This window comes from Epinephelus moara, chromosome 22 (genome assembly GCF_006386435.1).
Source record: "Epinephelus moara isolate mb chromosome 22, YSFRI_EMoa_1.0, whole genome shotgun sequence".
Classification (NCBI taxonomy): domain Eukaryota; kingdom Metazoa; phylum Chordata; class Actinopteri; order Perciformes; family Serranidae; genus Epinephelus; species Epinephelus moara.
Genome location: NC_065527.1, coordinates 23,464,345 through 23,491,259, shown reverse-complemented (window position 1 = coordinate 23,491,259; position 26,915 = coordinate 23,464,345). Strand labels below are relative to the sequence as shown.

Below are 26,915 nucleotides of genomic sequence, written 5' to 3'. Positions count from 1 at the left end.
GTTTCTACATTAGCCCAGAATGGACAAATCAAACACACCTCTGCAGCTTCTACATGCCTGGCACATTGGAGACGTTTAAATTGGTTGCAATTTGCAACCTCACCACTAGGTGCCACTAAATCCTACACACTAGACCTTTAAACTGCTTAAGCAGAAAGCTTATTATGTTGAATACTGAATATGAATATTGGGATTTAGGGATTAGTGTTTTAGAGTCAATAAAAAGATCTTTAGTACAAAATGTGCTGAAGTGCTTGCAGACTTTTACATTTGCGTTTGAGGTAAAGAAAAGTCTTTAAAGATGACCATGTGCACTGAATTCATCACAACAGCCTCTTAGCCTTTTTATGTGTCTAGCAATACAGATCGCCCCCATCATTGAGTCATCTCCATCACCTTTAACAAGCTCTCAAGGATACTGCGTCCTGTCCATACATCAGCCCTCCAGACACTGGCTGATGCAGTGATATACACCCCGCTGCTGACGCTGGCATTGAGAGGACGATGGTGGGGATGAAATAGGTAAGAGGCGCCATGGGCTACAATACAACTACATTTCTCTCCTCTGTCCCACTCCTTCACGAGGAACTTTCAGAGGAGGGGGAGCTTTGAAGGGGGGGTATAAAAGAGGGGGAGGGGCGACTAATGGGTCTGTCAGGGGAAACTGTCATTGTCCGTGGCTGGTGGGCTAACCAGAGCTCCGTGGCTGACGGATGTGTGTGTTCCAGCTACCTACCAGCCCGGACCGGCTGTGGAGGGAGAGAGAGAGACAGCACCGCCGGCACTGTGTCTCACTTCAGCTCCTGTCATCTGATACACGACTGATAGTCCATCTGAATACGACCGCACTGTCAGCCGCCAGACAGCCGTCCCGCTCTCCTCGCCGGGCCTGCCTGCCCGCCTGCTCCCCACGTTCATCATTTCTCAGGCTGGACCGCCCGAACCTGCCAGGAGCTCAGACAGCCGCCGAAGAAGTGACAAAGTCTGTGCTGCACTTCAAATGTCTTTCCCAAATACTATAAAACTTCTGACTCATCTTGCTTTGCTTGCAGTTTTCACCCTTGTTATTTGCTGCTGGTGCGAGGCCATTTGTTCAGAGAGAATACGAGCAATTTACAGCGTGCTTCAAATGTAATCTGTCTATTTAATGACTGTTTTGGTCTGCTGATGTGGTGAGCAGGTTTAGAAATGGCAAAGAGAGGGATGGTAGGTGAAAGTGAGCGGGCTGTCAGGAGTAATGATGTCCTTCGTCTGGAAAAAACATCAGCAGATATTTGATTATTTCTAGGGATGCACCAATTTACTGGTAGAACATCGGTATCGGCCGATTTTCACCTTGTTGACTGCCATCACAAATAAGATGACATTCACCAACGGCAGTGGCTGATGTTCTTTCGTTGTGTCACATCAATTTTGTGCAGGCTAAAAAGCAGGGCTCCAAACTAATGCCATCCCATCATCAATAGGAAATATGTTTGAGATGAACAGAAATCTTATCGTCAGGACACAAGGAAGCAGTACACTGACTATCGATGTGTCAGAGGAAACACCCTATTTCCTTGATTAGGCTACATTGTGAACAACAGATCCAGACGAGAGCGATTTAACGTTAACTGTTAGCAGCCGGTGGCTAACCAGGTTACATAGAGTTACATTATGGTGCGTTCAAACTCTGTTCAGTAAGAAATTAGTATTTTGCGAAGGTAAATTATAACGTTGTCATGATGTGTTAAAGTGTAACATTGTAAAATGTAGTTTTTGGGGAGAAACTTGACGGGGAAATTTATTGATGTTTCCATAGCAATATAAAATAGATACTAAAATGGAAATGATCACATATTACATATAGTAATTAAGCCTTTATAGCAGTAATTATTTTTGTGCAAGATTAGATTATAAGTTGTTTCATAAATGTGTATGATTTCATTTTTGCTTGTTCAAAGATAGTGTGATGAAGGACTTCAAAACAGTTAACAGTAATTTTCCTATAATAAAGATTTCTTCATTTCCCTGGCCCCCAAAAAATGGGAATAAATAATACTAAAAACAAAAACAACAACAAATCATGGGTATCGGCCCTGAATTTCACAATCAGTGCATCCCTAATTATTACTAAAAACCGTGTGCATGCGTGCGAGTCTTACTTCGACAGGGACGGCTGTTGGAGGCACAGGAGTGTACTGGGGAATGTAGGTCCCTTGCATAGGCGCCGCGGCAGCTGCAGCAGTCATGTACTGAAACACAAATGAAAGACAAACACATATCAAAACTCCTGCTAAACACATGACAATACACAGATGTTACATGCAACACACATTTGTGACATAAAAAATCCCAGTCAAAAATGGGACAAAACACTGATATCACAATTCCCTGACAGGCTCATTCACTGCAATTATCACCCGAATCCAATGGGAATGTGAGCGTGCTGTGCCCTCAGCATCCTTTGGAGGGCGCTAAAAGAATGTGTGCACTCTCAACAGAGCAGAGCAGAGCAGAGCAGAAGAGTGTGTGAGGTAGACAGACGAGAAGGAGGAGGAAGAGATGTCCAGTTGTTCAACCAAGACTTCACAGGCGAGCAAATGCACCGGGCCACAGCTGAGGAGAAGATAAAAAATAAAAAAGATAAAGAAAAAAAAGGAAAGTTGGAAGAAATGAAGGAAGAGTGAGAGTGAGAGAGAGAGAGAGAGAGAGAGAGAGAGAGAGAAAACAGGAGGTCTGTTGCCTGTGGCCTATATTCCTTTAGACATGCCTGCCCTGGCTTTTAACCGAGTGCTAGCTCACTCCTTGATGGCCATTTTACAGACGTGACACAAGTTCAGTTACATGACAGCCACAGGGCTTTTACATGCAATATGAATGAAGACACGGCACTTTGTGTAAGGCTTTTTTTTCTGTGAATGCATGTTGTGTGTGTGTGTGTGTGGTGGTGCTGGTGGTGATGAACACACATGTCAGTGTCAGCCAGATTTGCCAGTGTGTGTGCTTCTTTTTAATTAGCACATGCCTGTGCATAAAAGATGACTTATCACTGTTTGTGTGTCCAACTGTGCATGTGGGTGTATGAGTTTGTTGTGTGCAGCTGTGTGTTGGGAACATACATGCATGCGTGTGTGTGTGTGTGTGTGTGTGTGTGAGTGAGTGAGAGAGAGAGAGAGAGAGAGAGAGAGACAGACAAAGACAAAGAGGCTTGGAACGATAATGCTGCAGTACAGCGCCAACGGATGTGATCCCAGATAAAAGCCACCAGGCTGCCTCTCCGCCTCTCCTCGTCTTCCTGCTGCTTTTCCGGACCAAGAGAAAGAAAAAAAAAGGGAAGTACAATCCCTTTCTTTCTGTCTTATTTTTTTCCTTCGCCTCTCAGTCCCCCTGCCAGTGCTAAAAAGCGTGGCGGCAGTATGCAGTAGGAGGCAGTAATGGAGGGGCTGTGCCGGGCTGCGGAGCCTTTCTTGGCCGCAGGCCCGGCGGTGCTGGTGAAGTGTCATTACCGGCAGCGTTGCTAATGGATCGGGTACGGCTCCACCGCTCACCGCTAATGAGAGCAGCTAAAGGCCATGGACATGGGTGATTAACTCCCCCACCGTCACTACACATGGCCAGGAGGATGCCCTGGGATGGATGTTAGTGTGCGTTCGTATGTGAGCGCGACTGTGTGGGCATGTGCGTGTGAATTTAAGGTTATCACACCTTCAGGGCTGTCACACTCAGGACCGGGCGAGGCGGCACATCCAGACTTCCTGACACATTACCACATTACCTCTCTGTGTCATCCCTTCTTCCCTCTCACCTTCCTGTCACTCGCTCTCTCCCCCCTCTCGCTGTCTCCCTCTCTCCCAACCTGCTATTGTCTAAAAGGCCCTATCAGGTTGTTGAAGTGACCTTCTCCCCGGCGAATCGAAACCATGCATACCAATTTTCTTCAGGACTTTTGCTCCTCGCTTCTCCTTCCCATTAACTTATTCAGTCAACTCACCTGTGAGGGCTGCTTGAAAGCAAATGAAGGGAAGCAGGAGATAATTAGCAATATCAAAATCTCCCTGTCAAAGGGAGGATGTCCATTTGAAATGTTATATTTCTCTGCAGGACGGCAAAAGGAATTTAAATGAGATTTAACAAGAAAATTTAATAAGATAAGATTTTTTCCTCCTACCATAACCATTAGTTAACCTATTTAATGTGGCAGATTGAGCGGGGCATATTTCTGCAGTCGCTGCTGTGGCAAGTCAGGGGGATGTCAAGCACGGCTACTGTGAATTGGGTTGCTATGGCGATAAAGATGATTTTTGTCCAATTTCAACTCTTTTAATACTTCCCTGTCCATAGTCAGGGGACAGGTTTGGGCAATATAAAACATCCCTAATTGGCAATAAATGGTGTTTCACTCTCACAGCCACACACACACAGGCACACATATCTATGCACACGCACACACACACACCTGCGACGGGAGCAGATGGCGTGTGCGTATGTTTGATGAACGGGAGGCCTGAATAGTTCCTTAACGAGGCTGGTGTGAGTAGACTCCTTAAGTCTCTTCTCCACCATCACTCTCCATGACATACAACTATAACTACAGTATAAAGTCAGACCGCAATGCAGCAATGCCGGGACGAAAAAAATAGACGTGCCATACCATAGACGGTACCACTCTGGTACCACTGCATCCAATAAGACAGTGCAATTTATGTTTGATGGGTACAATGATGAAAGGGCAGTTTACTTTCTACTTTCAGTTTTCCACATCCACAGGAATTTCTCCAGAAATTGTCCTTCTGGCACTGGTGGAATGTAGCACAGCACGTTAGCATGTGTAAACGCTCACATAAATCATCCACCTCTGTGTCTGTCACTCAGCCTCCACATCTATCTACTCCCTCTGCGTTGACATGCTGTTCTGTCGCATCGTCTGCAAGGTGGAGGATAACAGTTGGTCAAGGCAAGAGCATCCAGCCACTCAGTGTAGGTTATTAATGGCAGAGCAGCGTGGGGATGGGCTCTGATGACTATTGATCTTAGCTGTGGGACTCCAACACAATGGGAACTATTGGAGCTGCACATCGGCGGCTGTGAATCACAGTGCTGTACCACTTCACAGTGAAAAGCCCTCCATCTTGGCCCCCAGACTTTGCTAACACCCGCCTGCAGGGATAATTTTATATGGGCAAAATCAGTGTCGTCCTTTTAATCACTTCCTTAAACACATGATTATCAGCAGGCTTTTACACTATATAATTCTAAGGTTCTAGGTGGAGTTTTTGACCCCTAGTGGCACTATAGAGCAAAGAGTGGGTCCCTGTTTTGCTTGTCTCATGCACATGTGGGTGACATTATACAGTCCTGATGATAGTTTTAAATTATTCCACTGATCTCCAGGTTCATAATTCATTTATAGGCATTTTATACAACACAGAGATGCTCGACAAAGTGCAAGCTGTGGTGCCTTTATACTACACAAGAACTACAATTACCACCTTGTGGTTGTGTGCTTTTGCCAACCAGGCGAGCTGCAGTTACAGTTCATATCCATGTCCATCCAGACTTAAATAATTTATGTAGTAAAGACTTTGAAGGAATTTAATAAAAAGGTAAAACCTGGATGCTTCACACACAGAAGATCTAACCGATTCACCAATTCCGTATCTGACCAAATGCCTCCCCTTCTGTTCCTCAGTTATGGCGTTGAGTATTGGCCTGAAAAGTGTTTTTGCAGAATGTTATGATGTCACAGTGAAGCTGACCTTTGCCCTTTTGGATATGAATCACTTCATCATTATATCCTATTAGACATTTGTGTGTATTTTTGTCATAATCTGTGCAGGAATTCTTGAATTATGTCCCAAAACATGTTTTGTGAGGTCACAGTGACCTTGACCTTTGATGAAGTTCAGTCTTGAGTTCAACTAGACATTAAAGCTATAGTTGGTAATCCTGTTCAGAAACACTTCTTGTTATACTGGGTGAAATGGTCCTTCCATCCTGAGAGTAGTCAATACATAATGTGTTCAGAAAGAGGAACGAAAAAAATCCGACCTCGAATGGAAAGGAATGGAAAGAACCAATCAGATGCCTTCATGTCTCGTCCTGCCCGAGCCCCCCTCTGTCCCTCCCTCCCTCCTCCCTGCGTGCACTCATCAAGTGTCACCGTTGCCGGAAATATTCAGCACACTCCTCAGCAGAAATACCGAGTTAGCAGGAGTTTGCTGAACAACGGCTCGCCCCGCTAAACAGGCTGAGAAAAGAAAGTCGGAGGCAGAAAAGGCTGCGACGAAAAAGGCTTTGGATAAAGTGAGAGGACAAACCAGACATCAACATCGGTGCAACTTTTGAATGGTAGAGACAACTGAGGGAGCTGAAGGGCCTGAAAAGTGATGCAGAGGTTGTTGTCTTTCTGTTAGACAGGTAATTATTTGTTTGCTTCGGGGGGATTTGTTATTTTACTCGGCTCTCCTCTGCCCTGCTGACTCCTACTGCAGGATGCGCGTTCAAGTTTGTGTGGGGCCGTGGCTTTGGACAGAGCACTGATGGGAGGGGGAGGAGGGGGTGGAGCTTAGAGGAGGTGCCGCTTTCAAATCTTGCTAGCTCTCCAACATTACCAACTATGGCTTTAATACCAAATTTGAGGACATTTCCTCCAGTGTTCATGAGAATAGGATGAACAGTGACCTTGACCTGTGACCACCAAAATTCAGTCAGTTCATTCTTGAGTCTAAGTGGACGTTTGTGCAAAATTTGAACTCTTGAAAAGTTTCCTATGTTCCTATATAAATATGGCTGGATGAGCCCAAAACATAATGCCTCTGGCCATGGCTGTTGCTCTCACAGAGGCATAACCCCTCCATAATAAACCAAAGAAAACAAAACAAGTCTTACAGCCTGAGGAAAGAAGCTGCTCTACAGTCTGCTGTTACTGCAGAAAATACACTACTTCTGTGTTGCTTGCCAGACGGCAGCAAGGTGAGCAGGCTTGGGTGGGTATTGTCTAAGGTATTGTCTTTCAGTATCCTTTAGGCTCTGTGCAGGCGCCTCACCTTACAGTTATCGCCGATGCTCAGTAGATGGGTAACAGTCCTGTAATTGAATCACTGCTGTGGAGCCCTTCTCTCCACGCGCATCAAATACTAATTTTTAGGATGCTTTCTATTGCTCCTCTGTTAAAGTTTACATGAACTTGGCAGAGAAGTTTTGCTTTCTTAAGTTTCCTTCATAAATACAGACATTTCTTTAGCTTTTCTGACCAGGGTGGAGATGTGAGATGACCTTGACAGGCTCTCTGTTGTCCTTTTTTACACAGAGATCTCGCTATAGGGCCGCTACAAAGTCCCTTCTTTATGCCTCCCTTGGAATTTTACACAGAACCAAATGACAGCGGCATCATTCTATTCCAGTGATTATGCACTGCATCACGGGTTTACAGAATCAAAAGGGGCATGACAAGTAAAACAACAGTGATGGCCTCTAGTGTGACATGAAACATATGCGTCAGCAGCGCTTTCTGAACAACAGTGGCATCCATTATCATCCCTACCTGTCAATAACAATCAATTATCATCCCTGTTGTAAGGTTGCTAATCTCATCCTCTGCTCAGAGGTGAAGGAGCTTCCAAATGTCATTGTTTCCCCAATTTGCGGACATTTACAGCCACTGTTCTTCTTCTTTGAGTTAGCTGCTAACTGCTATGAGCTATTTTTTAAATCTACCGCGGTGGGTTGCCAACATAACACATCTGCAAAACGTCCCACCCCATGATTGCCCATGATCCTGTCTTGCATGCTGTCCTGTTCATACAGACACCATTTTGGTGCTGTTACTACCTCCCGTGGTGTCTTAAAGGCAAGACCGCTCTCCCCCCTTCCCACAATTGTACTTTATATATAAAACAGCGGGTTGGCATAACGGCGCCAAATTCCCACCTTGATCAGGCACTGTAAATGGGGCTTGTGATTCTGATTCCCAGAAACCTATAACTGTTCACTTGCTTCACCTCAGCTCCCTCGATGTAGACAGGAGTGTGTGTCTTCTCCTCCATCTACAGGTTTTGTTTTATTTATTATTAATTTAAAAATATTAAATGTGAAGCTTTAAGTTAAAATACCAGAGGGATTTGCCTTTACGGACCCATATTATAGTGTAAACAATAAACTCTGTATCATAGAATTACGACTGTTTTCTGTGATCAAGATCCTGAGTGCCAGGCAAAGATTCGACTGCACTGCAGAGTCTGGTGCTCGCTGTAAGCTGATGCATTTAATGCACATACAAATTAAGAACATATTCAAATTCAGAAGTTCATATTTAGTGCACTATTTAGATTCAGAACACATCATTTAAATTCATAAAAAAAAAAAAAACAGCACGAATGCCAAATTCCGAACATTAAAATTCATTCGAGTGGCTCAACTCTTGCACCATAGTTCTTGGCTACGAGCCCTTAAACACTCAAAATGAAGGGCAAAATTTAAGAAATGCCATGAAATGCTGCTCCCCTCTGAACAAATACTTTCAAGGTCCTGCAAGAACCTGACTGCTCAGTGATACTGGGAATCAGCCAGGTGTCAACATGTGTTACGCTTTGAATGTGAAGCTACAAGACACGAGAGTGCGTGCTCAGGCAACTTCCCCCGGGTGAGTAAAGGTTAAATATAGCCATGCACGGTTATGGAAATGCAGAATAACATACTGTACTTAGACATTCCCATAGAAAACCAAGGGAAACAGCCCAGATAATAGAGGGAAACGCTTCACACAAATCTGTCTTCCAGGGACAGAGAAGCTGTCAATCACCACTGTCACCATGCCAACAGAGACCTGGGTTCTACATGGCATGACAGGAATAGGATGGAGAACACAGAGGGAAGGTCACCTCTTGTCATGTCAAACACTGTGTCGCTCATGCACAACTGCAGACACTGACATGCGTGCAAGCACACACACAAATACCAAAATGATAGAGTAGAATGTGTACATCCACATGTGCGCAGCAACTAACAGGCATGAGCAAACACAAAGCATGACAGATAGAGTCCTGTTAAGTGGTGAGAGCCTGGAGATAGTAAATAAATCAGTAACAGAGCAATATGCACCAAACATGGTAAAATAAATCAGCAAGGAGCACGGATGGCATGTTTATGTGTGCCATCCATAAACAGTGAGCCTGAGGTTCTTTAGCATTCTGTAATCAAGTCGTTCAAGATAGACAGACACCAAAGTGACTAAAGAAGTCGTTTAAAAAACAGAACATTTTCTGGTAAAGCAGCTAAATTCCAAAGCAGTGACCATCAGAGGGCACTGATCCATGCTTCCTCATTACGAGGCGAGCTTTTCCTCGCCACTCCTTTTTAACAGGCCAAACCCTCCGCGCCGATCCTCGTTACAAAATAACACGACGTTCTCGGAAAGCTACGGTCACCACACCAGTGTCACAGCTTGGGCGGACCGGGAACATTTGGTTCTTTTCTTGGAGAGAAGAAGAAAGCCACAGCCATACACAAAAACAGCCACAGAGAGTCCTGGAACAGCCAAGAGTATTCTGAGGTGTGGCTTCTCCTTCAGCGGCCAGAGGCAGTCGCGATAAGTTGTTGACTTTGGAGACGCTGCTCGTTGCAGGTGCTCTTTGGTGGTGAACGTTAAATCACGTGACCAGCGGGGGCGATCAAAACAACCTCACCACATTCTCGTACACGTGAGGAATGTGCGGCATCAAGTCCAGTTTACTACACGGGTAGTTACAGACCCTGGTTCCTAACCCACTTTTAACAGGCTTTCTCAATCAGGCATTATGAAAGGCCCTTCACATCTGGCTTGAGAATAGGCTTTATAGGAAACATGTCTCAATTCCCATAGATGATCAAGTGTGGCATGCCGTGTGTGCAGCTCAGCCGTAGAGAAGTTATGCTACACAGCACATTGCCTCAGGAAAGCTAGGCAGGCAGAAAGGGGAGAGGCAGAGAGAGTAAACCAGAAATGAAAAAAAAGGAGAGAGAGAGAGAGCCTTAACCCACTTTCTCCTCTAATACAACCCATCAAACATCAGAAGCCATCATCATAGATTAGCCTGTCTCTAATCCTGGCTGTTAGCACAGCTGGGGCAGATTAGGGAGGGGGCATTCCTGACAGAGCCAACATGGCGTCACAGTCGCTGACAGCTCACCTGGAAACACATGGGTAAGTGTACAATACAGCACTGTTTCAATCATACACACACACACAAACTCACACACACACAGATCAAACATAGTGGTGGAGCAAAGCTGCCTGCTTGCTTGCCCCCGGGCAGCGGGGTTAGGGCAGGAAGTCAGGCTTCAGAAACTGTGCGACACCTCTAAGTCGACTTGATCCTAAAACAGGGGGGAGTTCCTGGTTTTAGGGGGCGGCGACTGTAACCGTGTGCGCGCGTGTGTGTGTGTGTGGAATAAAGATGGAGTGATAGATTTGATGTGCGATTTAGAGAGCGAGGGAGACAGAAAGTGTGAGAAAGAAACAGAAATTAGAGGGTGAAAGTGAGGAAGGTGGAGAACAGAGAGGCCTGTCACACTGTTCGACTTCACAGGAAATCTGTTTAATGTGGAAGATCAGGGAGGAAACATGCTCTCTCAATATCTGGCGGTGAATGCATGCAGTGTAAAACAAATGGTACGGCAGCTCCGTGGCAGAGCACATGTGGCGACAGCCTAAGAAGGCTTGGCTTTCTTGAAAGGAAATGTAAAATCCATCTCTTACTCGATGTGTACTTTGTGTTCGAACCAAATGAACAATGTTCCCCAAAGATAAAAGGCCTCCACATGGTCCTCCTGACCCAAACCTGCTGTGTAATGGACACCTGCTGTTTTCTCTCTCAGCGTTTAACTTTCTGTCTCAAAGAGCAGATGCAGTCTGTCAGATGTTTTGCAATGCTGGACACAACACACTTGAAGCGCACCTTTTTATAAAGGGATTTGTAGTGTTTGAGCATTCATTGCTCCTAAGGGAATGTAATTTAACCATGGGTTTACTGACCCCTAGAAAACTGAAACTCATGCTACTTCCTGCATTTATATGCCTTTATCAGTCTAGTAAGGCTGTGCCGAATAGTTCAAAGCTTCAAATCTTAAAATTTGAATTCTAAGGGCTTATTTATATATGCAAAGATGGATCAATTCATTTAAAATTTTGTCACTACCTACATACTTTCATGCATCCTTTATGTTGGCATAGATGGAGTCAAAAGTTTCATCGCATCCTATGGTCATGTCTAACTTGAAATACAATACACTGCCCCCACGAGTTCTGGGGGGGTACTGCTCTGTTTCATCCGTATCTGTAAGCTTTTAGAAAATGTGCACAAATAAGGACAGAGGTTTCATCCATGTCTGTATACATACCTATGGGATTGTTTCTGACTTGTGTGATCCAGGTTTCCAATTGCTCCCGAGCATTGTAAAGTCCAGAAGTAAAAAGGTATTTATAAAAAGATCAATGTAATAATTTCCAAAATTTAATACATGTTTTTATCTAATTTAATTTTCTGTGTCAGTATATATTTGTTGGATTTCAAAAACAACTTTTTCACTACACTCAAAAACTGTTTGCTCTCCCACTTGCCGGACATGAAGAGAGACACGCACTTGTATTAACAGGACAGTCTAGCAGCAATCTACCAGAACCAAAGTTGAGTTAATAAAAATGACCAATTTGTCTAATCCAATCAATCACTTTATTCAAACTGAGGGTATTGGTCGAAGATTTGTTTATGTCTTCCTTTAAATGGTGATGATATCACTAATCATATTCATCATTTTTTGTATTATTAATTTACTAAACCAACATAATTTCACTGACAGTGACATGGCACTTAATATTAGATAACATTTTATTTGCATCGGTCCTTCACTGCCATGTCTTTGACTATTTGTACTGCAGCCTTTTCCTGCCCTCACTGTGTGAGCACTGTAGGTGGACAGCTATGTAGCGAGTTCAACACACTACCAACAAAGGATGAAGACAGCAGTTGGCCTTTGAGTGTTCTACCAAAAGCAATTGTGAAAGTGTGAAAAAGCACTGGACAACAAAAAGAAGCCATGAACAAGAGTTAGACCAAAGGCACTGGATTCATAAAGACGTCAAATCAGTAGCATGCCAGCACTGGCTTGTACCAGCTATGCTGAAGTTCAAACGGGAACTGCCCATTGGTCCGACAGCCCATTGGTTCGACATCCCATTGTTCCGACCATATTAAACCCACTGTTCCGAAGTCCGTTCCGAAATCATCATGATGCCCTGTGGTTAAGGTCTGGTTAGGTTTAGGCACAAAAACCACTTGGTTAGGGTCAGGAAAAGATCATGGTGTGGGTTAAAATGAAAAAGAAAGTGACAAACACATAAGCCGTGAGCCTGCTTTGCCTCAAGCCTTTCCCAGCTGACCCAGAGCCGGTCGCGGCGCACCATACGCCCTCTGCGCGCCGTTCAGCACCGCGGACAGTCGGACTAATGGGATGTCGAACCAATGGGCTGTCGGACCAATGACATGGACCCGTTCAAACGTAGCCAAGTGTGAATGCAATTCCTAATTTCGGTCAGAGTTTACGCGCTACTAACACTTAAAGGGTTGCATCAGCTCAAACAGTTCCAACTTAGGCATAAATTACAACTTAACATCTTACACCTTGCCCTCAGTAGGTGTAAAGTCCTCCATAAAATAGAGGTTGTCATGGTGCATAGTTTTGAAAGGTGGGATAACTTGGCAGGGTGAGGAGGAGCAAATTATACCAGCTGTTTTGCCCTGGCAATGCGTTCTCTGTGATAGATCCAACCCACAGGCAAACTCATGCCTTTTATACTTAAAATAGAAATGCTTCAAACTGAACGAGGATGCCTTTAGACATGCAAAATGATGTGCAGACCAGGGGCGATTGCTCTGAGACAACAAGGGAGGCTGAACTTCCCCTAAAATTTCATAGAAGAAATGGTCAAACATGCACTATTGAGTTTACATTAAAATAAGAATTTACACTACATTAAACGTGCACTAGGATGCGTTTCACTGTAAATACAGTAAAGCACATATCAGTCAGCCAAACAGTAAATTTGAAGGCTGTGCTAGCAACAAATCAGCTTCAGAAAGCTAAGCTAGTGTAATGGCTACCCTTGTTAGCATTAAACTGATAACAGTAAACTGCACTGACAAATCAATAATAATCAATAAGCGTCAGTCCAAGTACTCGATGCTCTGATGGCACAGTAAGTTTGTCGACTTGGAGGTTCCCTCGTGTGGATTGTGGCAGCTAGACAGGCTTGGTGTTTGGGCGTGTGTGTTTTGGTATGTGCATGCCTCTCTGTAGCACAGTGAGGAGTACTCACACTTCCTGTAGTGCCCAGGGACAGATGGTTCATCTGCTGGGTGAGAGGGCCCATCATGCTGGCAGGCTGCATGGACATAGTGTGGTCCATGGCTGGCGTGATCACTGCACCCTGGCGGAACGAGAGAGGAGACATGATGAAGACTGCGCATATTGTTTTATTGCTTATTCTGATTCTTATTTGCTTCCACAAAGTGCTTGATAGTCCTACAAAGTCAAACCAAAACCAGACACCACCAGCAATAACAAATATCAGGATGTAAGCGAACTGATTTCTGTGGTCAGGGTGTCACAGGGTGTATAATAAAGAGGACAGGGTGTGGTGGGTTGTGTAGGTAAGGGTTAAAGGAAGGAAGAGAGAGAAGAAGAGAAAGTCAACAAGAGGACAGGAAGGAGAGGAGTCAGAGAAGAGGTGGAATGTCAGAAACATGAAAGCATTATAAACAGAGGAAGAGAGAAGGGTGGGGCGCAGGCAGGGGTGACACGAGGACAAAGCAGCCAGAGAAGAAGAAGCGAAGAGGGACCGTGTCGATATACAGCAACAGAACACAGGGACATTTTCAAAGATCAATACACACTATTGTCTTTGGTCCATCAAAATAGTCAATATCTGCTGCTGATGTATCAACAATATGGGTTTGTGCGGTTCATTGATTTCTGAGAGAGGATGCTTTCTCTCTGTCTCTCGCTCACTTGCTCACTCACTCCAGAGCCTCCCCTCTTGGTATAATGCGCGGCATGTTTTCCCTAACGGGCGGATGAGAACGCTAGAAGCTTCTTTTTCACGGTGCAGTGGAACATGAGGGAAAGTGATGAAACCATTGTTGCTCTTTCATCCCTTGTCATGATAGCTCCATTTCCCCAGCACTGAAGCCTCGGGAGGAACGCGTTCAAAACCAAGCCCTTTTCCTCTGCTCGGCTCGCCTCTCTTCTCGCTTTGTGTGTGTCTGTGTGTGTTTGTAGGTAAGCTTGCAACACACTGTGCGTAACAGCATTAGTGCACGAGTGTCAAAGAGACTGACAGTGTCTATGTGTGTGAGTGTATGGGCGCGCAACTCCGATAGTGCGCGCGAGTGTGTGCGTGCATGTGCGCACCCCACTGGTGACTCTGTGTGGGCCTATTGGAGAACAAACTGTGCAGACACAGCCTGTCAGAATCGCTCTGCTTGTCTACTCCCTGCATTCACAACACAGTCAGCTAACTCTCCCCCTCCTCCCTCCCTCCCCCTCCCACTCGATATGCAAGCTTCATGTGATCCTACCCGGAGTTTCACCTCAGCACAAAAAAAATAAAGAAACTGGGTGGAATGCTGAGATCAGTGATGGAGGAAGTATCACAACTGCACCAGCTCTTTGTAAGTCTCATTATAACATAGTAAGTGTTTAATAAGTGGAGATTTACACATCACTAAATGAAAACAGGATGCACCACACAAATGCAAAGGGTGTAATTTCCACTGGGGATAGGTGGAGGTATTTTATCACCCTGGTGTTTGCCTCTCAGGCTGGATACAACTACTTTATCTCACCAGTGAACTAGGCAACTGTATGAAACCTAAAAAAAACAAACCCTCCAGAACTCCTTTTTAGGTTACTATTTTAATAATAATAATGATTATAATAATAATAAAAATAATCTATGAAAACATAAAGATTAGCTGTCACCAACTATAATATAATATAATATAATATAATATAAATACAGTAAATTGTCAACACTTGTATGTGCTTGCTAAAATAAGAACAATATTTGGGAGAAATCTGTTACATCTGATTAGTTACATGACAGCACAGTGTTGCAGCGGTTAGCATTGTCTCCTCACAGCAAGAGGGTCCCTGGTTCAAACCCAGGGCCACCTCGAGGTGTGGGAGCCCTTCTGTGCAGAGTTTGCATGTTATCCCAATGTCTGCGTGGGTTTTCTCCAGGTACTCCGGCTTCCTCCCACAGTCCAAAGACATGCAGGTTAATTGGTGACTCTAAATTGTCCATAGGTGTGAATGTGAGTGTGAATGGTTGTCTGTCTCTATGTGTCAGCCCTGTGATAGTCTGGCGACCTGTCCAGGGTGTACCCTGCCTCTCGCCCAATGTCAGCTGGGATAGGCTCCAGACCTCTGTGACCCCTAACAGGTTAAGCGGTTATGGAAAATGAATTAATGAATGAATAATTACTTACATGTAACTGAATTACAAAACAAATGTAATTGTGATTAGTCACAGTTATTGAAAAAAAATGTAATTTAATTACAGTTTCTAATGAATAAAAAAGGGGTTACATCTGTATATTCTTTTAGATAAAAAGTTTATATGTACAGGATAGAGTTCATGAAGGATAAAACATTCATTCTGTTGCTTTGCATATTTTAGCTGTGCAGAAACACCTTCTATTGGCAAAGCCTATTTCTGGACAACTTTCAGCTTTTTTTGCCCAGTTTAAAACATTTGTTAGAAAAGAAATCAAAAAGAATTCAAACGTAATTTTTGACATTACTTTTATGTAGTAATTAAATTAGTTACATTACTTATTACATTTATAACAAGATAACTAGCAATCTGTAACCTGTTACATTTAAAAAGTGACCTATCTAACAATGGATATGAAACATGGTCGATTTAACTGACCAGACATTTGATGAAAAATTCTGTTTAATGATAGAGCTGTTTATACATAGATTTAACTCAATAGACCTTAAACCACAAAACGTTATTGTAATAATATCAACAAAATAGTGTCATTTAAATTAGCAAAGTAAGATGTCACTCTCATTCTAAACTCGAGTATCCTGTATGCATATTATGCAAACAAACAAACATTACAGCTCATGATGCTACTCTGTTTATGTAGTTGGTGTCTTGCCATTGTACTGGACACACTTTTGATGTTCACTAGCAGCTGATTTAGACCTCACTAAAATCTTTACTACTTTACCGAAATACATTTCTTATGTTTTAATGCTGCATCCTCATTTAGCAAATGACTACTTTGAAACTACCTATTTATTAATAACTTATAACACACATCTGCATTTATAACACTTATCTCTGTGAATTAGTTAATGTGTACCTTTAATGTAAATTTAATTTACACAATTAACATTTTTTTTTTTTTAAAGTTGTACTTGCATGAGTCTTTATATGCTGCCATTACTGCCTTTTTACTGCTTTTATTTATTTGTTTTATTTTATTCTATTTCAACTACTGAGAGAAGTGTTGTGAAATGTCATTGTACCGGAATATAATGATAATAAAGATCATGTATTAGTTAATAAGATCTTAGGAGAGACTTCAGATCAAAACTTTAGCTTTAAGAAGAGCTGATGCAACCCAATGCAGATCCTTTACCTCAGCAAACCAACAATGTAAAACCGACTGCAAGAAATATATAAACTGATCACATGACTAATCTGTTTTGTGTGTAGAATCTTAACCTGCAAAGTTGGCAGCTCAATATTTTCTTCAAAAAAGTCAAACATCTAGTACTTCGCTCCGTTTCACAGCTGGCTGTGATAGACGAAAAAGGAAAAGGAGAGAGGAAACAAGGAGATAGAAAAAAAAGACTGTGTGGGGACAGGAGAAAGATGATTAAGGAGAGAGCTGATGGAGGTCATGAGGAAGACGGGAGCGAGGAGAGACGAACAGGGGAGAGGGAGGAGAGAGAATTAGAGAGGAAGGCTGAGGGACGCACAGCGAGAGAAGACAAAGGAAGAGAAAGACGGAGAGAGGAGGCGAGGAGGAGAGAAGGGAAGAGACAGAGAGGAGCGAGAGGGAAGCAGCAGGAGCTGTGGGCTACCTGTTACTGATTCAGCCTCTGACAATGCCTTTATAATGGGAAAGGGAGAGCAACGGAAAGGCTTAATTCACAGACGTGTCAGGGAGAGTTAAGCCGATTTGTGATTTCGATTTTCTGTGTTTGTGAGACTGAGTGTCTGTGAGAGAGGGGGTTTTAGTGCGCGTGTGTGTCGTGTTGTGTGTCTGTCCAGGGACAGACTAGGGAGGAAAGAAAATGAGGAGGAGACTGACACAAATAGACAATATATGTTTTTGATTCGTCCTCTGTGTGCGAGAGAGCACTATAATGAACGCTAGAGACGTGTTACAAATATATGACACCATGTTTACAGATCTCCTCGATGTATGCACATGTTTTGGTGTGTGTGTGTGTGTGCGTCTGTGAAAACCCCATCTTGCTTTAGATGGTATTGATCCTGCTCTAGACAGGAGACAGATGATATCAGTGTCCTGGCTGTTAAATACGTTGATATACTCTCAGCGACCGGAGACAATGTACAGTAAATAGGAAATCTTGTAAAAAATCTTACAACCTGCAGTGTTTTTTAATGACGCTCATTACAAGTAAATAGCAGCACTCCGACTGATGGAGCACCGATCGCTATCAGCTGATATTCATCACTTTGTCTTTGGAGCTGCTGATCAGAAATAACAATTGTAAAATGGGTAAAGCAAATACATAAATGTCACACAAATAGGGAGTGTTTTTACGGCCTGGTCCATTACTGCGAAGGGATGTTCACCACATCCTGTTTAGCAGCACATAGGCTCATGATGCAGCCAGGGAGGCTGTTTAAATCCTTGCTGCACAGAAATTCACTTAGTTTTGTGAATGTACATAAGAGATATTGTATTTTTGTTTGCGACCATGTGACTGAAAGACATGCAAAATGTGCTTTGTCTAAAGGGAGTCAACAATTAAGAAATAAGGAACAAAATTGCTCATTTTACAGGGTGTAACAGTATTAAAACACATAATGAAGCTCTGCCCAAAGTAAATATTCTTTGCGGGCTAGCAGCGTATCATTTTAAAGTGGAAAAAAAGAGAGCTTTTTTTGGGGATGTCTTCTGCAGAGACTTCCTGTGAAACCTAGAAAAGCCTGTATCAAATCCTGACTCTGATGATGACTTTAAAACCGTGATCAGTATCAGCCCTTAAAACCCGATCAGAGCAACATGACAGCAAGTCATTTTGCTCATCTCTGTTGCTGCTGCAGGTTATAATATCCAACATTATTGCCTATCTACTCTGTTGCTTCAAACCAGTGCTGATATATCACCACCTTCAGGCGCTGGCAATGCCCTCGCTCCAAGTGAAAACTCACACACCAATCCTCACCTTGTAATGATAATAATAATGATAAACTTTATCCAGCACTTTTAACGTCTGAGATATATTTTGTCTTTTTTAGGGGAGCAGTGGAACGTCAGAGGGAGATAAGAGGACAACAGTATATGCCACATAGAAGTAGTATACGTTCTCTGAAAGCAGAGTACCTGAGGATGAGAAGTTTTTCTTTTCATAAATCTGCAATAAACATGTTTGACTTCGGCGCCTATTCTAGCTGAAAGTTTAGAGGATTGGAACATTTTGATGGAAGTATGTGATGGCCATATCCATGCTCAATTATGTCTCATTAGTTGTTGCAGCAATTTTAGGGTTGATACCATTTGTTACACAGATTTGGGGCAAAATGTAACCATTTCTGACCACTCAAGAATTGATAAAAATGGCAAAAATCCCTCCAAAGTACCACATTAAGACACCAAGACCTTGTAGAACTGCTGTGATTTGGTATCAAAAATCTCTGATATTTGGAGATCGCTGTAAGAATTGGATTTTTCGGTAGTTGGATGGCGAGCACTTCAGTTCCGGAAATTGCTCAACCAATACACCATTTCTTGGGAATAGCATAAAGTAAGCATGTCTGTAACATGACGACTGGTGGGTATCAATGGAATCCATTTTCATTCAGATATCTTGAGGCTAGAGGTCAAGGAACCCCTGTGAAAATGGCCATGCCAGTCTTTCCCTCGCTAAATTTAGCAAACTTTGGAGCATTATTTAACCCCCTGCCTGACAAGTAAGCATGACATGGTTGGTACCCATGGATGCCTTAGGTTGTCTAGTTATGACACAGCTACCTAGCTTAAAAAAAACACGAGCACAACAGAGCCTCTTACAAACAGGACTGTCTGCTAAGATCACTGGTGATCCTGCGGGTCTCAGAGGGTACATGATGGTCCTGATGTTTCACTGCTGGCAAGAAGACATCTGTATTGTTCACGAAATCACTAATAGTCTGGTAAGAAATAAGAATGGGGCTTGAGCGATGAAAAGTTTTCAAAGCGAGTGTGCATTCTGACAGGTGAAATGTGAAAGTTGGGGGAAAAAAGACAAGCGAGGCACATTAAAAGCCTCAAAAACGTCAAACAATGACCGAGGCTGTATTCCACCCAAACAAAGCATCACTTGTGTCGTCCACATGAAAGGAGACCCGCGCTTGACTCAACACATTCCTCGCTGTATTTGACAGTTGGTTTCTCAATGTGGGGTTCTGTGGTTTGGATACCGATGCTGGTGTGTGTATGTTAGTGTGTTTTTTTGTTGGGGTAAATGTGACACACAAGACTGCGGGAGACGTGCAGAGGTGCTGCGGCTTCCAGTAATTCTGCTAATGCTTTGGTACCACACAGACGTTTCTCCATCTCCAGTGAAACACAGACACAGACTGAGCTTGTTCACGGAGTCGTTATTGGTCTGGAAAGCCTGGTGTTATAGAACATCTGCTGATGATTGACTGGTAACTTTATACAGCACAGAATGCCAGGGACCCCAAATACTAAAGGCTTACCCACCTGTAGGTACTGAAACCGTATCCCTATAGCCAAAAAATTACATAAGTTACTGGATAGTGTGTCTATGCCTTTGTCCTTAATCCATATTTATATGTTCCTGCATCATCTGAGTGTGTGTGTACGTGCTGTCATTAATCTTGTTCTGTATTTGTGCTTAACACTACCACCCATGACTTTGCCTTCACCTACCTCGACTGTGACCACAGTTTTTTAGACGCCCTCAGGCACCTTTCTCTGCAGGTAAGTCCAAAAAGGGAGCCAGCATCGAGGGTCTTTCACTCTAATCTGCAGCCTGAATCCCTCCTTGGGGCTAAGAGACTACCAGGGCTGCCCTGCTATTACCAACAGTCTGTCTACAAGACACAACGTGCCACAGACTAAGCCAGGAAGTAGCAGCCCGCACTGATGAATAACAATGAACGAAGCCTCACAAGTTGACATTGACGCAGATAGCGGCTTATCTTGGCCTTCGCCATCATGTGTAAATTTGAAATCTCATTTTTTAACGGTTATGAAAAGCTTAATTGCAAACCCGACAAGAACCTACAGGGAAAAGGGGGAATCGTTAGTGTGAGAATGAAGCAGCTGAGGGGCCACAACAATGCATGTGAACAGATTAGCATGTGGAGCAAGACGCCGCTGAAGGATGTCTCACCTCTGGCTAAGATGTTTATCTACTGTGTTACTATTTGTCCTCCACAATGAAATGACACCAAGAGGGATGATGGATCGGTCTCCTGCCACTTATTGATTCATTTGTCTGTCAATCATGTGCAATATCTCAGAGGAGGCTGAGTGGATTACAATAAAATGTTTTCCCACTGATATCAACATTTTGAAAATTAAACAAGTTAGTGCGAGCAGTTTTTCATATTTATTGTATTATGGGTATTTCACAGTCTAATCACTCACTGTTTTTTAAATGTAAACAAGGCAGGATTTATCTAGAAACAATGAACAGACTCGTACAGAAGTAATACCTCTCAATTATCACTTATGACCCACTCATGTGGGCGGTGTATTTTTCTGCAGAGACCCTGCCCTCTGCTTGGAGTTTCTTATTTTCTGCGTTCAGGACGTTTATGGGTGCGTACCCCCACAGCGCTCAGGTGAGGTCAGGGTTTGGTAGTGACGAGGTGCCAGACACAAATACAAATATAGCACAAATATAGCGTGACTGCTTTACTTTCACTTTCGCTGTCTAAAGGAGCCATAAAAAATTCAAATACTTGTCCATTAAAGCTCATTCTGATTTAGAGGTGAAAATAAGGGGACATATGTTACTAATCTGCCCTGATTGAAAGTGTTGGTGGCAACGCTCTTGCTTTGTTGTGCACAAATTAAATCAATCCCTATTATGTCTAATTGTGACTTTAAAATGCTCAAATAATGAGATTATTATCAAAAAGAAACCACTAACTTGAGGAGGATATTTGGATGGATTTGGACTGTGTTTGTGTGTGTGTGTGTGTGTGTGTGTGTGCGCATGAGAGAGGATAAGGATGCTAGATGAAGCATATAACAGTATTTGTCATGTCTTCATGGGAGGTCCATTCCTCTCCACGCTCAGATCAACCATTCTCTGACTGCCTTTTGCAGACAAATGGATCATTTCACACTCAAGGATCTCTCCAGAATATTTACCCGATTTACAAAAGAAGAAGAAAAAAAAAAAAAAAAGATTAGAAATCCAATTAAAAAAAGCAAGCGAGCTAATAAAGCCTGTCCACCAAAGCAAATCAGCCTCTGTCTCAAAATGTATTTCTGCTACTATCGCAACATTTCTCGAGGTAATATCCAAAAGCTTATAGTGAAAGTGCAGCCGCTCAATCTCTCCGTCAGTCACCCCGTGGCACTGCAACAATTTCTCTCTTATATGAATGCAACTTTAACCCTGAACAGACGATTTTTGCTGGCAGCAGCACAGTAGCTGCAGTTGTACTCTGAAAGGGCAGTAGCAAAGAGAGAGTGAGAGTAAGAGAGGCAGGAGGGATGAAGTGAGACAAAAACAGGGAGAATAGTGAGGGAGATGTATAGAAAGAAGTAGAGGATGGGAGAGAGGGATAAAAAGATAAGAGAGGAGAGAGAAAGAGCGGCGAGAGCAACTCAAGGACGACTGTAGCCCCGTCTCAAATTCTGCCTCGCCAGTCAAATCCATGAGACCGACATAATGTTCCCCTTCTGAATCTGCGAAACGTTTTTCGTGTCAAGCGGGGAGATGGGTATCACACAGTGCACCGATTCACCCCTATCCAAGGAGGGCAGATAGTTATGGTTCAATTCTAAGAGGCCCAGCGAGCGTCCATTCAAAGCCCAGAGCCAGGGAGAACTGGCTGGGGTGCAACGGAGAGGAATTCAATAATTCACCTTCAGTGTGTAAGAGCCAATGCATTCCAGCAAACACACACTTAAAGCACATACAGTTCACAGTGAGGAAAAGAAAAAGAAAGAGGATGGATAAGTCATGGGGAAAGACAGCAATGCTGCGCTTGGCTGGCACTGCAGCTACCCCGGCACTCCTTGGCAGTATGAAGTGAATTTGAGAGTCTCTCTGCGTGATTGATGACCTAAGTGAGATTTACCATTAAGAATGTGTTTTTGCACTAAAAACAATATGTGTGTTTAGGCAGCTGTGCATCTGAGTGTGAGCTGCATGTGTGTATTTGTCTTTTGGGGCATTTAGTTGTTCAGTTTTCTTCCCGTCTGCAAGGTCTGCTGACTTCCGTAGCACTGACCAAACAACAGAGCACAAAAGGCAAGCGGTCATGCTGTTCTGACATCCCACGCCTAACTGCCAAACAGAGCACAGCATTAGACGATCTGAGAGACAGTGTGAGCGGAGAGAAGAAAGGCAAGACAAGTGATAAACAGAGGGAATAAAAGGAAGAAGAACAACGCCTGAAAGAACAAGCTGCAACCTCATTTAGCTGTCCACTTTAAAAAACACTGTCACTTTCTATCAAGTTCCACGCCGAGTGCATCTCGCCCATTAATTGGGGATAAACAAATTTTGAAAACTGTTCTCTCCTCACTCTCTCTGTCTTCCTGCTAACAAAGTGCCGGCTCCTCTGCGGGGATGAAGTCCAGTTTTGTATGGATGGACTTGTCAAACTTAATCTAGTCAGATAAAAACAAACACCTTTGCCGAAGCGGTGCAAGCTGCAATGCTCTCTGTTTACTGTGCAATAATCAAACTCTGGGTCAAGTTGCTCTTAACGTCAACACAGTTTGATTTACTGCCATTCAATATATCATCTATTACTTCCTACCACTTATTGCTTGACACTATTTTTTAAAGGAGTTTACTGGGAGGCTGAAATAGAGAAAACCATGCAGTAACACAGCATCAGCTGCAGCTATTTAACAACCATATATTTCTCTACTGACCCTTTAAATACATTTACAAACAAGCTAAATTTGTCCTAGTGAGAGCCAGTGTACTTTTAAGGAAGTTGCTCACCCAGACAATGTATCATGATTGTCTTTATGGCAGGCATTAATACAAGAGGAGTGGAAAGTACAGATTAGCCTAAATTAGCACTACTGTAGCTTTCAATGGAATATCAAAACCAGTGTACGTCACCAGAGAATGTTATTGAGCATGTATGATCCCACATACAATCTTTGCAGATGTTAGCATTTAACAGTTTAGCCTTACATATTAGTTGAATGTCATATATGTACATATATGGGTATATCCTGCAGCTGGATAGAGAATTTGGATCTGAAACATTGTTTTCATCAGTGTCTAAAGCTGCGTCCGAAATTTCATATTCACATGCTATTTAATACACTTAATTGGTTAGGTTTCCAACATACTAAAAAGTCCAACCTAATATAGGTTGGACTTTTTAGTATGTTGGAAACCTAACCAATAGCATGTGAATTGCAAGGTATTGCCAATGACATATTAAAGCGTGCAAACACTAGACCCTACGCTGGCATGAATATCCCACAAGGCAATGCTGTAGATGAAAATGTTCACACTTTGTTTTCTTTAATTATTTTTTATTTGCTAGTTGAGCTGAGGTTGGAATGGGTTGGCATGGTTACGAGACCCCGACCAGCAAGGAGGTTCTCAGGAAGTGAAGAGGTTATTACAGCTCAGTGTGTAAAAGATGCATGCTGCTGTTTCTTTACACAAAAGTATGTTGAATGATAATACACATATTGGCAATGTAGTGCAGAGTAAGCACTTTTTGACGCAACATAAGGCTGTGTCTGAAATTTTCCCTTATTTACTAGCACTACATTTACTGTCCACCATATTTCTAAGCACCTGAATTCTGAGTGTGAAAATATATTTACTCTGTAGTGCCAGTGTTCATAGAATTTACACTATATCCCACAATGCCATACCAGATTCAAAATTACCATGTGTGGCTCTTCATCTGGCACTGTTCCCCTTGTTGAAGCATTAACTGTAACTGTATACACTCTTCAGTTATAACTGTTAAGTGATTTGTTAAAGTTTTTCTGTTATCAGCTTACTGCTAACCAAGCTAGGCTGATGTGTTGCTCACTTCAGGTGGCCTCACAGAGGTTCAGTGTCCTGTTTCTCATTAAAACCTCTACTGTTAAAGTTCCATAATGGTTTAACCGACCTTGCTACTGTGCTTCTAATATGACGTTCCACTTAGCCTCACTGCTAAACTTACCATTGGACTGACTGATATGTGTTTTACAATACACACACACATGTATCTCTTCTATTCTGTTGTGACATCTGACTGGCTAGCTGTGACCCCTTCCTCTTCTTTGCTTGACCGCCTCCATATTGCCCGGACACCAGGAGCGCCAATGCACAACGCTCCATTGGTTTAACACGCGACACGTGGTGGGGCTCGCCAAACTGCAGCACAATCAATTGGTTTTTAATGCTTTGAGTAGACCCCCGAGCTCTTGAAGCTAGCATGCTTGGGTAATTTGATGTGATTCACTGAGCTGGTGGCAGGCTGTGTGTGTGTGTAAGAGGCGGTCTGCTGTGTATGTGGCTGGTAGCGGATATGAGCCCGGGTCATAAATGGAGACAGATTGGTAGCTATGATCCACTGACGGCAGTGACAGCTGGGGTTAGCAACTAGCAGCCGTTTGGTGACAGAGCGAGCCACTGCAACACAATGGGGACGGGGCCATGGGGACGACATGGCCACATGGCTACTTCTGGCATGAAGGCATGATGAGATGAACACCAGAGTACAATGTGGCTACTGGCTAGTGGCTACTGCCAATGGCTCCAAGAGGCCTCATGACATAAGGCTGGAAGAGGGATGGTCCTCAGGCAGCCGTACAGACTGGCTGGGAATAATAAGTATGGACCACACATATGGCTCTACATAACACATACAGTGCACACAAACATGTATCAGTCAAACATGAACAATTACACATAGACAATGAGGCTGTGTATGGTCTGTCTGTGTGCTGACACACAAACCATAACAACACATAACTCGAGAGTCTGAGAAGATGCCAGAAGATGAAGAAAATGGTGTGTGCATTGAAATATACACATTTATTGGTATAGGCTGTATGTAAAGAGAGATGTGTTTATGTGCACATGTTCGCAGAGGTATACACATATAGATTTGCACACAGGTACACAGCACTGCTCATGCTGTGCAGTTGTCCTTTACTTTGTTATAATGTATAATATGACAACCCATGACACTGTCACCCTCACAACAGGCAGCAGCAGCAGGAAAAATACTTAACTTGTTAGCATGCTAACTTTAATCCTGTGTGAAACTAGTGTCACCAGGAGAGTGCAGTCCTGACTGAAAGGTAGCAAGCTGCGGCGAAGAGGAGAAGGCCGGGTGAGTTAAGAAACTCGTAGGACAGGCAGGAGGTCGCGCGGCTGAAAGGCAAACTGAGTGGCTTGGAGGGCAGCTGCAGCTGGGTGTGGTGTGTGTGTCTGTCTGGCTGGCTGGTGGCCTGCTGCGACCAGATTACATGTTCACTGTCCCACAGCGGGAGTGGAAGTGAGATGGGTAGGACTGAGTGGTAAATGGCCACAGCGGGGAGCCACGCGGCTGGTTGAGCACTCCTCCAGTGAGTGAGTGAGTGCTGGACCATCAGCTGCAGAGTCCAGTGTTTCCCAATTTGTTCGATCACAGGGACTCGCAAGCAGGTGTCTTTTTGACTCAGGCTAACAATGCCATTGACATGTCCGTGGTTGCACATCATTTGCAAGTAGTAAGAAAAACAGAAAATAGTGGTTGATTTTATTTTTCGGGTGGCTATTAACATTTGCCCTCTTGGTTAACTCTGCCAACAACAGCAACACTGACTAACTGCGGAGGGAAACATAATTGAATGACGCAAGAAATGGCATAACAAAAAAAGCCCCTTTTACACAAGCACCGCAAACGTGAATTATCTAGACATTACCCAAAGGAACAGTATGTGAGAACACAAATGTCCAAATCAGTTGGACTGGACATAAAACAGACTTCATCCTGCCAGCTCCCTAGTACAGAGTCTGTGTAATGTCTGACTGAGCCCATGTGAACAGAGCAGGTAATTGTCAGGAGAATTCACAGTAAGCAAGTGGGCATGAGTTGATAAAGTTTCTATCATGAGGCTCATGTGAAACCGCAAGAAAACAAACATCTGAGAGTAATGAAATGTAAACGTCTAACTGAAGAGATGACGAGATTCAAGAACTTCTGTCGGTAAAGGCCGAAGCAGAAGTCGTCAGACAAATTCATGGAATGGCAAGAGAATCTGAAGTTTATGACCATATTACGAGCGGGCTACATGACCACGGTATAATCCTGTCCATGTTCTTCCTCTTTCATGCTCTTCCAAGGTTACTTCAGCAAAAGATAACTCAAGTTACCCTCAGGGATAGAATCTCTTTTCCACAGACAAAATGACTTCTGCATCAGTAAAGTTATACAATATTTTCATGCCTCCTTTTCTATATTATAATGC

General features: G+C 43.3%; 1 protein-coding gene across 8 annotated transcripts in view; it reads right to left on the bottom strand.

Moving 5' to 3' along the window:
* The window catches only part of rbms3 (RNA binding motif, single stranded interacting protein), a 381,273-nt gene that overhangs the window by 11,796 nt on the left and 342,562 nt on the right, over positions 1-26,915 (bottom strand). For all 8 annotated transcript variants that reach the window (XM_050035272.1, XM_050035279.1, XM_050035274.1 and 5 more), the window contains 2 exons: positions 13,334-13,444; positions 2,145-2,234 (listed from right to left, as the gene is read on the bottom strand). In XM_050035272.1, coding sequence (XP_049891229.1) covers positions 2,145-2,234; positions 13,334-13,444 — 201 coding nt within the window. The remainder of the gene's footprint in view (positions 1-2,144; positions 2,235-13,333; positions 13,445-26,915) is intronic.